Genomic DNA, 13,941 nt, shown 5'->3' with positions numbered 1-13,941 from the left:
CTGGCAGCGTCAAAGGACTGGGCCACGTGTCCGTGCTTTCACCAGCCGTGTGATGAGGCAACTGGGCCTCACAGTTGGCCAAGCCTGGGTCTTGTACTGACCCCGTCTCCCCCTTGGGCTTTTCGGGGGAGGGGAGAGGGGTTGGTGTCAGGTAGGTAGTGATACTAAGATTGGCAGCATCACGTGGTTGGAAACAGGGAAGAGTAACTCTCCAAAGCAAGGGGGCAGGAGCGGAGGGTGCCGGGCAGGTGGCAGGTGGCTATGAGGCAGAATGAGGTTAAGTTCTAAACGAGGGAAACAGCGAGGTGCTGTGGGAGTGCTGAGCGAGCAGGAGGTCAGGAAGGGTCACAGAGACCTCGCCTTCAGGCGTGAAGAGGGCGCCACCCACTGAAGAGTGCTTGGACTAAACCATCTGGGGTCATTTCATGTCATCGAGAAGGCAATAGCAAGACGTTCGAAGCTTCTGAGCAGGGGAGTGAAACGATCCATCCTATTTAGGATGAGAACTCTGGTGGCCCGTGCAAACGAAACCTGGAAACCCCCCAGCCCATCACCACCACCAAAACGACCAAACAGACCAGTCTGAAGAGGTGACAGATAGTTGATGAAAGCCTACTAGGTGTATTAAGAAATGCTAAGGAGAGGATAGACTCAACTCCATACAGCAAGGACAACTGAAGTGCCAGGGATCCAGGAGTGCAGGATAGAGATCAAAGGTTTCTACGCTGGGTGCCCGAGAAGATAGCGTGACCTGCTTTGAGCTAGGGACCCAAGAAGAGGGATAGACTTGAACAGGATGTCAACTGTTGTTTGAGAAATGCTAAATTTAAGGTGCCGGCAGGAAAATAGTAAAAAGATGTTTTATAGGCAGTTAGAAATTCGGGCAGAGGAGAAATCGGGATTAAGCAGTTAATACTTGGGACTTATCAAAAAAGTTTAAACCAGTGTTTCTCAAAATGTGGAATACATACACTTGTACAAGAGATCAACTTAGGTAACACATGGACCCTGAAATAACATGTAAGCGTTGAAGCAAGTAACACTTCTGTTCAGAGTTGAGGAGAAATGCTTAGCTTGGCTTTAGTGGCTCTTGACCGGCCCTCTAATGTATAATCTACCAAATTCCCGGGCACCAGGCTCAGCTTTGTGTATCCAACACCATTTCACATCATACTGGTTTTCCATTTTGGCAATGTAGTTTCCTTTTAAAATAAACATTTCTAAGGTTGTTTTTGTGGGGTTTTTTTTTTTTTGGTTGCACCAGATCTTACTTGGAGCTCACAGGCTCCTTAGTTGTGGCTTGCCAGCTCCCTGGTTATGGCATGCAAACTCTTCGTTGCTGCATGCATGTGGGAATCTAGCTCCCTGACCAGGGGTCGAACCTGGGCCTCCTGCATTGGGAGCACAGATTCTTAACCACTGTGCCACCAGGGAAGTCCCCATTTGTAAGTCTTTTTGACTTTAAATCCAATTGGCACATGTGTATCACAGAAGCAGTGACAGTGGGATGGAAATGACTGAAGTTCAGGAAGCACCTACACAAACCAGATGGGCAGGATCGTGCAGAGAGAATGCAGAGCTAGAGGACAGGAGGGACCAGATCAGGACTCTGGAAAGTGTCATCCACAGGCCAGGGGAGGTCCGAGAAGACTCAGAAAAAGAGTGATGGTCGGAGGCAGAACTTAGTCCCTAGGGGAGAAAAAGCCAAAGGAAGTGTGCATTTCAAGGTGTTGTCAAATGCTTAATTGAGATTTCAGAATCTAACCAAGAAAGGGTGTTACTGTTTAGGAGACATCTGGAAGTTTCGGGGGAGTAGAGGTAATATCTACAACCTCTAAGGGCTAAGGAATAAGTTGGTGGTGAGAAGTGGAGAAAGAAAATGTCTGTTCTTTAGTCAAACTTGAAAGAAAATGTAAAAAAGGGTTGTGTCAGCATTTCGAAGAGAGAAGCAAGCTTAAGGCTGAGTATGTTTCTAGACCAAGATCAAGCAGCCAACAGAAACAGGAAGACGAAGAAAGGAAGAAAAGAAAGAGGCACTGTTCTAAACATTTATACAAATTGGTGACTACAGGATTACATGAAGTCTGGAAGCGTGGGCAAATACGTATTATCAGTGTGCTTCCACGTGTTCGCTCTCGTTAGCAATGCTCTGTGCAAAATGATAGTAAATATGGTGCACCAGCACATTTCAGTCAGTCCCCAAACATGCATCTGTGATTTGTCTCAGATTTCCACTGAGCATACCTGCATTCTCAGCCTACGTACCCCAGAAGTTAGCAAGGGGAATCCAAAAACTTTTTAAAAATTTGTTTCCAGACTGTGTAATTTCCAAAAGAAAGTGAGATACAGAGAGATTAAGGAAGTATAACTTGCCAGTGGTCACATTCAAGTCTTAACTTCAAAGATTCTGTTTTCTATGAACCCCTCAGCCAGCTTGTGGGGCATCAGAATGCAGAACCTCTGCAGTTAAGCATTAAAAGCAGCGCCATCGGGCTTCCCTGGTGGCGCAGTGGTTGAGTCCGCGTGCCGATGCGGGGGACACGGGTTCATGCCCCGGTTCGGGAAGGCCCGTGAGCCATGGCCGCTGAGCCTGCGCGTCCGGAGCCTGTGCTCCGCAACGGGAGAGGCCATGACAGTGAGGAAAAGAAAAAAAAAAAAAAAAAAAAAACCAGTGCCATCTAGTGGCGAGTGTGCAGCAGGTCAAGTTTTGTGTTTGCGGGGCTTGGAACAGTTTTAGTAGAAGGTAATCATTGTCATCTTAAGGCCATGCTAAGAGTATTTCAGGTTTGCTTTTATTAACTGCTGAAAATCCAAGGGCAGCAACGAAAAACTAGAAATCAAGAACTTTTAGATCTTCCATCAAAGTCTTATGAATATAAGAGCTTCAGTATGCAAAGTATTTCTTGCAGTCAGGTCTGTGCATTACAGAACGTCTCTAGGTGGATTCACAGAAAGGAGACAAGTGGCACTGGTAGGCTGCCTTTGGGGAGGGCTGGGGAGCAAGAATTGAAGGAGTGATTTTTCACTGCACACCTATTTCAAACTTATCATTTTGAAGCATGCGACTGTTATCGTAAGTGAATGTTTAAATATACAGGATACTTCGAGATTTTTCTAATGCAGGTCATGAATGAAAAGCTTCAGCACTGCATGGAGCTAACAGATCTGATGCGGAATCACCTGACTGAGAAGAGGACGCTGCGCCTGGAAGGGATGATTGTCATCCTTATCACCATAGAGGTAGGTAACTTTTATGAAAGTAACCTGACAGAAAACAATAGCAGGAAAGAGCATGACTTTGTTCTAAACGTTAAGTCTATTTGGAAGTGAGGCAGGTTTCAAGTGACTCTGGTAATATTTTGAAAATGCATTAAGTATGATTTTTGGAAAAGTTCCACGTTTTTATTTATTTTATTTGGCCATGCTGCGCAGCTTGCAGGATCCCAGTTCCCTGACCAGGGATTGAACCCAGGCCATGGCAGTGAAAGTGCCAAATCCTAACCGCTTGACCACCAGGGAATTCCCTCCACGTTTTTTTTTTTTAATTATTTGCTCTTTTTATTTATTTATTAAATAAATTTATTTTTGGCTGCATTGGGTCTTAGTTGCGTACAGGCTTTCTCTAGTTACAGCGAGCGGGGGCTACTCTTCATTGTGGTGCGCAGGCTTCTCGTTGCGGTGGCTTCTCTTGTTGCGGAGCACTGGCTCTAACCGTGAGGGCTTCAGTAGTTGTGGCGCGTGGGCTCAGTAGTTGTGGCGCACAGGCTCATTTGCTTTGCAGCATGTGGGATCTTCCTGGACCAGGGCTCAAACCGATGTCCCCTGCATCGGCAGGCGGATTCTTAACCACTGCGCTAACCTGGGAAGTCCCTCCCTCCACGTTTTTAAAGATGGCATTTAGGGCAAGTTCTAGCTGTAAATGTATAATGTTCAACCCAACATCAAGCACCTGTGCCTCAAATCTGCAGCTTGCCCTGTAATAACAAAAAAAGTTATTCTTAACTTCGGGAGCATTTTTCATTAATCACGACCTTAGAAAAGTCATTTTAGTTTGTACCAGTGATTTGCCATGAAATTATTAATACTTCTCACTTTTTATTTGTAAGGTAATGTTTGAGCTGGGACGAGCATTTTTCTGATTAAGTGACGACCAAAGGAAAAGTGTCATTGCAAGATATATTGAAGCTCTACAATCAAAAATAAATGCTCACCTGTTGAGATTAATAGGTATTTAATTTTTTTAATCAAGAAATTGTCACAGTGATCTTTTTCAGTTTCTAAATGTATTGCTGCTTGAATAAAAACTATAAAGAATCTGGCATTTGGGTCTATAACACTGACAGTTTGACAGGATAATGTTCATTTTATATTTTAAAGAACTTTGGATAATCTGGGCATCTGGGGAATTTGGGCATTGCTCCTAACCTTTCCCCAGGGAATCCCAAGCTTGGCCCTAAGAAAACCATACAGGAACTCCAAAGTGTTGAAATTTATAAAATAAGTAGGCTTGAATGGCAAAAATGAACTTTGTATACCTGTTTATTTTTAGGTGGCGTAATTTGAGTCTGACTGCTCACTGGCACTTTCCTTTTATTAATCAATACTTTCCATCCTTTCACTACCAAGTTGGGTCAAAATATTCTTCCCACAGAGGAGTATTTTTTTTAAGTTTCTCACATACTCAGGGAAAATTTAAAAATACCAAGTACAAAGAATTTAACACTTATGTGCTTACCATCTTGAATTGATAATTAACTTTTTAAAAACAAAGTCCTGGGGCTTCTTCCCTGGTGGCGCAGTGGTTGAGAGTCCGCCTGCCGATGCAGGGCACACAGGTTCGTGCCCCGGTCCGGGAAGATCCCACATGCCACGGAGCGGCTGGGCCCGTGAGCCATGGCCGCTGAGCCTGCGCGTCCGGAGCCTGTGCTCCACAACGGGAGAGGCCACAACAGTGCGAGGCCCGCGTACCGCAAAAAAAAAAAAAAAAAAAAAAAGTCCTTTTTATCTTCATTTGCCTTATTTTTACACATATCCCCCTGACCTACTACCCTCTCGCCATCACAATGACTTTTTTATAAGTTATATACATATCCAGAGTATTACTGTTCTAAATTGGGACACTGTCAGTCACTTTATAGCTTGTTTAACTGCTAAATGGTATACTCCCAAGAGAATACACATTTATCTGTACCCTCACTGATGACATTCATGTATATATTTGCTGGAATAGTGTGAAGTTGCCCATCCTGGTGTCTTTCAGTGCACCGCAAGAGTTCTTCTTGAGTACCGGTCTTCTATTTCAGGTACCTATACCAAGGACTATGCAACATGTGGGCATAGATAATTTAAGAATTGCTTTCTAGGGCTTCCCTGGTGGCACAGTGGTTGGGAGTCCGCCTGCCGATGCAGGGGACACAGGTTTGTGCCCAGGTCCGGGAGGATCCCACATACCGTGGAGCGGCTGGGCCCGTGAGCCATGGCCGCTGAGCCTGCACGTCCAGAGCCTGTGCTCCGCAACGGGAGAAGCCACAACAGTGAGAAGCCCACGTACCACAAAAAAAAAAAAATTGCTTTCTAGGGACTTCCCTGGTGGCGCAGTGATTAAGAATCCGCTTGCTAATGCAGGGGACACGGGTTCGAGGCCCTGGTCCGGGAAGATCCCACATGCCGCGGAGCAGCTAAGCTGGAGCGCTGCAACTACTGAAGCCCACGCACCTAGAGCCTGTGCTCCGTGGCAAGAGAAGCCACCACAATGAGAAGCCCGTGCACTGCAACGAAGAGTAGCTCCCGTCGCCGCAACTAGAGAAAGCCCGCACGCAGCAACAAAGACCCAACGCAGCCAAGAAACACGTTTTTTAAAAAAGAAAACTCATTTCTACCTTTAAAAAAAAAGCTTTCTAGATCAAGTTCCACATCAGCACTTTCATAAAATCGCTGTGCCTGCATTGTCACCTGTAAGCAGCGTATCGAGCCTGTTCTTTCCCATTTTCCCAATCTCACAATGTACAGAAGGCATCTCACCCATCTTCAATTTTAGTTTGGTCCACTATATTTTAAAACCTTTAAATATACTTAACCTGCATTTCAAAATCTTTAGAAAGCCAAAGGACAATTTGAAATACTGGTCAACAGAGCCTTCTTTAATAAGAGGGGCCATTTCCAGTAAAATTTTACTCCAAGTATCAATGTGTACAATTTGCTGTTTGGGTCAACTGTGTAATTATAAAATTTTAGTACAACAAAAAGAACATGAACATTTAGTGCTTTATGGTCATGGCAAATTAAAATTTAACATTTCAACTTATACACAAATACGTAACAAAGAACAAAAAGACAGTGAGACCTTCAAGCATAAAAATTTATTAGGATAACGTTTTGTGGGGGAAATGTAACAAATACAGTTTTCAAGAAGAAAAAGGAAGGTAACACTTGGATCGTTTACTTATGTTTAAATGGATCACGGTGGACATCAACTTATTGTATTACATTCCACTAAGATATATTAAAGATATAAATTATAATTTTATTGTTTATATATAATTTAAATATTTTAAAGGTATCAATACTTATGTCAGAAATTACACATTTTTCAAGTATTTAAATTTATGATAAAAGCTTCAACTTTATATATAGTTTTTAAAATTATTTTAGGTATAATACAAACGTAAAAGTTTTTCAAGATCACAGCTTCTCTCAGAACAAAATGTCTGTGAGGATTAATGGAATTAACATATGTGAAGTTACGAGTTAACTGTTAGTACAGTCCATCTGCGTAAAAACCCATATATGATTCTGAGAGTAAATGAAGGCTGAATCAAATCCCCAGGATCCCCTCTGAATCCTTAGTTAAGAAACATGTCTGAGGGCTTCCCTGATGGCGCAGGGAATAAGAATCCGCCTGCCAATGCCGGGACACGTGTTCGATCCCTGGTCCAGAAAGATCCCACATGCCGCAGAGCAACTAAGCCCGCGAGCCACAACTACTGAGCCCATGTGCCACAACTACTGAAGCCCGTACGCCTAGAGCCCGTGCTCCACAACGAGAGAAGCCACCGCAATGAGAAGCCCGCACACCACAACAAACAGCCCCCACTCACAGTAACTAGAGAAAGCCCATGCACAGCAACGAAGACCCAATGCAGCCAAAAATAAAAATAAAAAATATATATATATTGCTAACATAAAAATATGGACCTGGGACTTCCCTGATCGTCCAGTGGTTCAGACTCCTCGCCTTCCACTGCAGGGGGGCACGGGTCTGATCCCTGGCTGGGGAACTACGATTCCTTGCAGCAGTGCAGCCAACAAAGAGAAAGAAAAAAATGAAAATGGACCAGAGTGCTTCTTAAACTCACTCAAATGAAGACTCACAGAGGACAACAAACTAGTATCAAATACCTCTCTGATGGTTCACTAATGAAATCTGATGAACTGGAATCCTCCAATTTCCTTCAAGTGGCCCTTTTAGATCCTGGGTTTCCCGGCACTGGGGGCTTTTCTGGAGCAGCCAGGCTTTCAGGGTTAAGCTGGGGAAGGTCTAGGCAAAGCAGCCAGCTGTTATCTTCAGACCACATTTTTAGAAATTAATGATGTTTAAACAACCACCTTTTTCAAATCAGGACTGTGCTGGCAACTCTACAGATCTTTAATAAAACTAAAAACAGGATCCTCTCCTACCAATGATCAACTATCTTCACAAAGAAAAACAAGTTGATACATACACAGCTGTCATCAATTGGGGGGAGTAGTTTTCCCCTATATATTTCATCATTAATTTCACTTTCAAACATTAAAAACTCCAGTCACACACAATTCTATAAGCAAAATTTCAGACTCACTTTTTTTGTTTAATATTTCACAACTATATCTTTAAAAATCCGTTGTGCTATTAATACATGTTACAACTTTTTATGACTCTTCCACTCAACTTAGCTGACTGAAAGCAGACAGTCTCAAAAGACTACATATTATATGATTCCATTTATATACCATGCTAGAAAAGACAAAAAGTGATGGAGAAGGAATCACTGGCTGCCAGGGAGAGGAGTGGGAGGAGGTTAGTATGCCAAAGGACAGCATGAGGGAGTTTTCTGAAGTGACAGAGCTGTCCTGTATCCTGACTGGGGTTACATAAATGTGCACCTATATTCAAGTTCACAGAACTGTACACCAAAAGGAAAAAAAGTTAATTTTACTTTAAGATAACTCTAAAGATTTCTTTAAATCAGTGACTATTTTAAAAATATATTAATGATCCTGTCATTTACTGAGGCACTGTGCTAAGCCCCTTAACATACACTTTTTTAATACTCACACAGCCCTTGGAGATAAATATTATCCCTATTTGAACAAAACAAAAACTAAGGCTCAGAGGTTAAATAACATGCCCAAAGCCAAACAGCTTAAGGGACAGAGTATGATTCCAACCCAGATCTGACTCCAAAGCCTATATTCTTAACCACTGTAAATATATACTCTCTGCCCTCTACTCATAAACACCAACCACTCTGTCTCTCCTAATGCCAGGAAGCTGTTAAGTTTTCTCACTCTATTCCTAACTTAACACTCTACAGATAATGTGAAAATGTGCAGACTGACTCTGGAGCAGCACTGTCCAACAGAACTTTCTGTGACAAGAGAAATGTTCAATATCTGTGTCATCTAATATGGTAGCCTTTGGCCCCATGTGGATACTGAAGCACGTGTGGCTAGTGTGACATTAACTTACATAGCCACATGTGGCTAGGAGCTACTGAACTGGACCAGCACAGTTCTAGAGAAATAATATACCAAGAGCACGCATGCCACAGAAAGAAGCAACTTATCAAACTATGATGGCCACTTGCCAACAGTAAAACAATTCAAGGTAGATGCATAATGGAGTAAAGCTGAGAAATGCACAACCCCAAACATGTCACAAAACCACATCTTATCCACACTCACCCTTCAAGATTCAGTTCTAACACCAACTTCATTGTACCAGCACACCATTTTGCACATGTGTAGTACAGAACAAACTGTGTATTAAGTATATGATTGTGTTCTCCCCCACTGGACTGTGGGCATCTAAAGAACAGAGATAGTGATTAACACATACACCAGCTGCACCTACCACATATATCCAGAGGCTTTCTTCAAAAATAAACATTTCTCCATTCAGTTGTGGTGGTAGAAATTATCATCTTCGGTCCTTCAACTACAAATTCAATTCAGTTCTTCAAGTACTTGAGTACCAGCAGTATATATGAAAGTAAATCCCTGTAAGGATCTTACAGGGGGATAGGAGATACAACATATATAAATAAATACCAAGAAAAGTAATTACATAAGTAAGTACAATCAGTGCTTTAGGGCAGAATAGAACTGTCAGGTGTCCCGGTGGTAAGACAAACTAGAAAGCAGTCTAAGAAAAAAGCAGCCATTATCCAATTCTGTAACAGCAGAAGTGTAACACGATTTACTGTATCCCCATCTATTACTCAGAAAAGCCTAATGGAAAAAAAAAAAAAAAAACCACAATCAAGGTGAGCCTTGGCAACTCATCCTGGCCTCACTCACGCTACCCATGCCAGGGACTCACCCCACTCCTTGGAGCGGTCAGCCAAAACTAGGCTTATAACAAAGCCTTCTAGATCCGAAGTTTCCATGAAAAATTCACAGCAGAAAAACATGGTATAGTTTCCTTTACACGCACACCCTGATTACCTTTTAGTTGTAACATCATCTTTTAGGTCCTGGAAATGTGCTAATTGGAAGAGTTACAGTACAATTAGTTACAGTACAATCTCAGGGTCAGTAATATAGGCAGCACATAGAGCTAACCATAAAGTAGTTAAAATTCATTTAATAAGTACATTTTCCGTTTCCTCTAAAAATCAGTTGGGACGGGGGTGCTGGTATGAGGAGTCTGCAAATTCATAAAGACATCAAGCATTATCCAGAGACCAAATAAATTGACACTATAACTATGATCATGTAAAAATACAAGCTGCAAGACTAGAGAACAAAAGTTCCACACTATAACTTCTTCAGAAAAGATTTTTTTTTAAAAATCAGCCAATTTTCTCATCTCTATCAGCACACAGATTATTATTTTCTCATGACAAAAAGTCAGAGAAAATCTGTTTCCTTTTCCTAGACTGAATGGGCTTGGCTAGTTAATTACCTAACTTCTTTGAGCCTGTCTTCTCAAATTTTAGAGGAAGGAGTGTGACTAAAGGCCCTCAGAGAAAAAACTGAATTAACTAAGATAATTACTTACAGATTGACTTCAGCAAGAATTCTGGTTCAATCCTAATTCATCCATAAACAGGAAAAATATAGAACTGTGGTAGTTATTAAAATGTCATAAATTCTTTGAGACTCTTCCCTTCAAGACATGGAGCTTAATTCCTCTCCCCTTGGCTGCAGGCTGGACTGAGTAACTTGCTTTTAACTAACAGCGTGTGGCGGATGGTGATGTTTCCTCCTCGCTCTTGCTTGGATCGCTTGCTCTGGGGGAAGCCAACCACCACCATGTTGTGAGGACACTCAAGCAGCCCCAGAGAGAAGAACCGAGAACTACTAACCCGCTGGAGTGTAAGCTGCCCTGGAAGCAGATCCTAACTCAGTCAACATCTTGACATAAAAAACACCTCATGAAAGACTCTGACCCAGAACTACCTAACTAAGCTACTTCCAGATTCCTGACCCACAGAAATTCAGAGATAAACAAATGTTCACTGTTTTAAACCACTTAAGTGTTGGGATAATTTGTAACAGCAACTAATACTAAAAACTGAAATACCAGTTTTTTCAAACTGTGGATCCTGATCCATTTGTGATTTATGAAATCAATTTAAGGTACCACAATCAGCTACTTTTTTTAAAAAATGGAACAAAAGTTAGCAGAGTATATACCCATAGTAACAAGTACTATTTCCTGAAAATTTTGTTTCAACTTTACATATAAGTACCAGGTAGCATTTAATAAAATATATTTTTTTTAGAATCTCAACAGGAAAAGTTTGAAACCCACATGCCTACGCTAATAGGTTTAAAACAAACAAAAAAAATTGCTAAAGTATAGGGAATCCTTGAAGGAATAGTCTCAATAACAATCAACTATAAAATAAGCATTTCTATAGACTTTTTAACAAAAAGAACAAAATCTAAGACACACAAAATACATCTTTTCTGACTTATACGTTAAGCTTGCAAACACAGGTGTGGCATCTACCCTAGACTTAGAAATCTAGCATGTAAAAAAGCACGTCGTTCTCCCAATTTAAGAAATTACCCATAAGACATTCTTCAAAAAATTATGTAGTGAAAAAGCTTTGGGATGTACCCACATGTATTACTTCCTCTTACTATTACTTTCATCATCAGTGTTAAAGGAAATTCCATCTTCAACCTGAGCGCACACAAATTTTTGCCCACTCCCCCCCCAAAAAAACCCGAAAGTACAGTACTGTTAAACTGCTTTCTGCCCACTGTCCAAGTCTCCCTGGAACTATCCCTCTTCAGAACACAAGCAAGTGCATATCTCTCTGGTTGCACCTCAGCATAACACATATCAAAACTTTCAGCAACGCAAGACTCTGCAGAATATTTATGCATAACGTAACTTCTGATGAGTCCACTTGATTATCTGCTTGCACTGAGATTTTCTTTGAGGTAAAATGTGTGAAACTATTTTTGAAATCCCAATTTGCCGAATTTATTTTCAAAATGAAAAACAGATCAGTACACAAACACTAAACAGATGACTTAACTTCTTTTTCTTATTGCTTAACTCAGGGCATTTGTGGCTCTCCCATAACCAGACTAATTGACAGCTTCCCTTGGCCCAATCCGGACAGACTACTAGCCATTCTCGCAAGAACTAAGTTTTCTCCCCAACCTTTGCATACGTATCCATCAAAATGTTTCTACTTCAACCAGTTGTAGAAAGCAGATATAGTCTGTATAGCACTCCTTATAATGCTTTTACTTGATGGTGGTGACTAAAAATCAAAATAATTGACATACTTGGCAAAATCCAAGTATCCATCATTATGCCTTCCAAGAATTAGCAGCAAAGCCACCCCAGTTCTAAATTCCAGAGCAGCAGCTCTAAAAGAGAACACTAGGATGCTCCTGACAGCACCTTCTCTAGGAAGGAAGGAGATTCAGTTTCAGGAATAACCCCAGGGTTTATTTCTATACAACTATATAGAGTATGGTACTGAGAAAATATTTGTTGATCTTAAGAATAAGCATAGTTACTCTGACTCAAGGCCAAATACTTGAGACACATAGCCAAGTTTCTGCCCTATGGCTTCATCTAAAACTTCAGCATTAGTTTTGCTCAGTTTTTCCTTTGGTGTCTCTTAAATCAGTTCACTCTCCATGTAAGCACTCATCAGACTATAAACTTGAAAGTTCAAAGTCTAAAAGAATTAAGAACCCAAAGATCTCTAACGATGTCTACCAATCAAAATCACTTTAGTTTCCTAATGAGATGAAACAGATCTCAACTGTAAAGCAAATCCAAGGAAACTGGCATGCCAGTCTAATGGCCAACTTTGATGTTTTAGTGATAGTGCACCAGAAATGCTTACAGCAGGGTCAGAATTTGGTTTTGCAAGGCAGACATTTAGCCATTCACAAGTCATTTATCTAGCTGATCAAAGAACAAGAAAGTTCAAGGCAGGTATGTACTAAATCTATTACTCACTTCTGGACCACTAAAGTTACACAGCTGCTTATTCTGTCTTCAAAGAAGAAGGAATTAGTCATCAGTAGCCCCAGGTACGACTGGATTACCGAATCACACGCAGATTTTTAGCAGGGACACTGCTGTACGTTAAATTAACTGTCTTAAGACAATAAACTTGCCTTAAGTATTTTGTGAACTACGTGCCAGGGCACTGTGCTTAGGTCTGGCTGTGTCAACCAAAATGGGTTCCACATCAAATCAAGGAGCTTATATCCAGGATAGCATGCTTTAAAACCAGAGTAGCCTAGGAACTGCTGCCTCCATTTTCTTACAAATCAAGCCATATTCTTTTTTAAGTCTTCAAAATCCTATATATGTAAAACAAATCGTTAAATGCATTCCTCAAAGGACTAAATCATACTTCTAAAGATATAAAATTCTAGCAAAATGGCAACGACGCAAAAGTAAACTTTAACATGTTAAGAATGACCATCAATGAATATTAAACCCCATGCTTGCCCTGTTACCATGTTTCAGGACCTCCCCGTTAAAAGATTTCAGGACCTCTAAATTTAACAGAATGGCCAACTCTGGAATCCACTCTAACAATATCTCAGAGACCAAAGCTTAAAAGGAGAGTAAATTGTTCGTAAGTAACAAACACGCTTTGCAGACTTCGACTTTTCTGGACCAAAGCTTCATAAGCTAAAACCCAATTACTGAAATAAGCACCAAATTCAATCCTAACAGAAACGTCTTACATCACACTCATCTGGTCTGTAAGGAAGCACTTCTACCTCTACACACAGCACCAACAAGCATGTCTACTCCAGTATGCCTTCTCAATTACCACTGGCGGTAAAAAAACTATTAGTAATTTCACAACTATCTCCCTGGTTCTCAAGTCCAATCCATTTCAAGTCTTTCAAGATTAAAATTTATGCTAATACGGGAAGCAGAGGGACAAAGCTATAGGCCAGAGATGTCAAGCACAAGCTTGCAGAAGGATCCAAGCAGTAATTCTCCATCCCTTCCCCGAGCATCTCCAGGATTGTCCTACCTAACACTTCATGTAAACATGGGGCTTGTGACTCAAGCCTCCAGCCCCAATAGGTGGAGAGAAGTTTCCTCGCCTCGGCTGCACATGGTCTGCAGAAGTTTGGCTGGAGTAGAGCGCGGAGCCTGGGTGGGAGCGGCAGCGTACTTAGTGCTGCAGGCGGCGGCGGCTGCGGCGGCGGCAGAGCAGCAGGAGGCGGAGG

General features: G+C 41.5%; 1 protein-coding gene across 1 annotated transcript in view; it reads left to right on the top strand.

The window, feature by feature from the left end:
* Nucleotides 1-4,321, top strand: part of RMND1 (required for meiotic nuclear division 1 homolog) — a 39,031-nt gene extending 34,710 nt beyond the window's left edge. The window contains exons 11-12 of the mRNA XM_024747860.1: nucleotides 3,124-3,240; nucleotides 4,107-4,321. Of these exons, the coding sequence (XP_024603628.1) occupies nucleotides 3,124-3,240; nucleotides 4,107-4,139 (150 nt within the window). The 3' untranslated portion in view covers nucleotides 4,140-4,321. The remainder of the gene's footprint in view (nucleotides 1-3,123; nucleotides 3,241-4,106) is intronic.
* The last annotated feature ends 9,620 nt before the right edge of the window (nucleotides 4,322-13,941 follow it).

The sequence above is a fragment of the Neophocaena asiaeorientalis genome, unplaced genomic scaffold (genome assembly GCF_003031525.2).
Source record: "Neophocaena asiaeorientalis asiaeorientalis breed wild unplaced genomic scaffold, Neophocaena_asiaeorientalis_V1.1 scaffold123, whole genome shotgun sequence".
Taxonomy (NCBI): Eukaryota; Metazoa; Chordata; class Mammalia; order Artiodactyla; family Phocoenidae; genus Neophocaena; species Neophocaena asiaeorientalis.
This window is presented reverse-complemented; position numbering and strand designations above follow the sequence as displayed.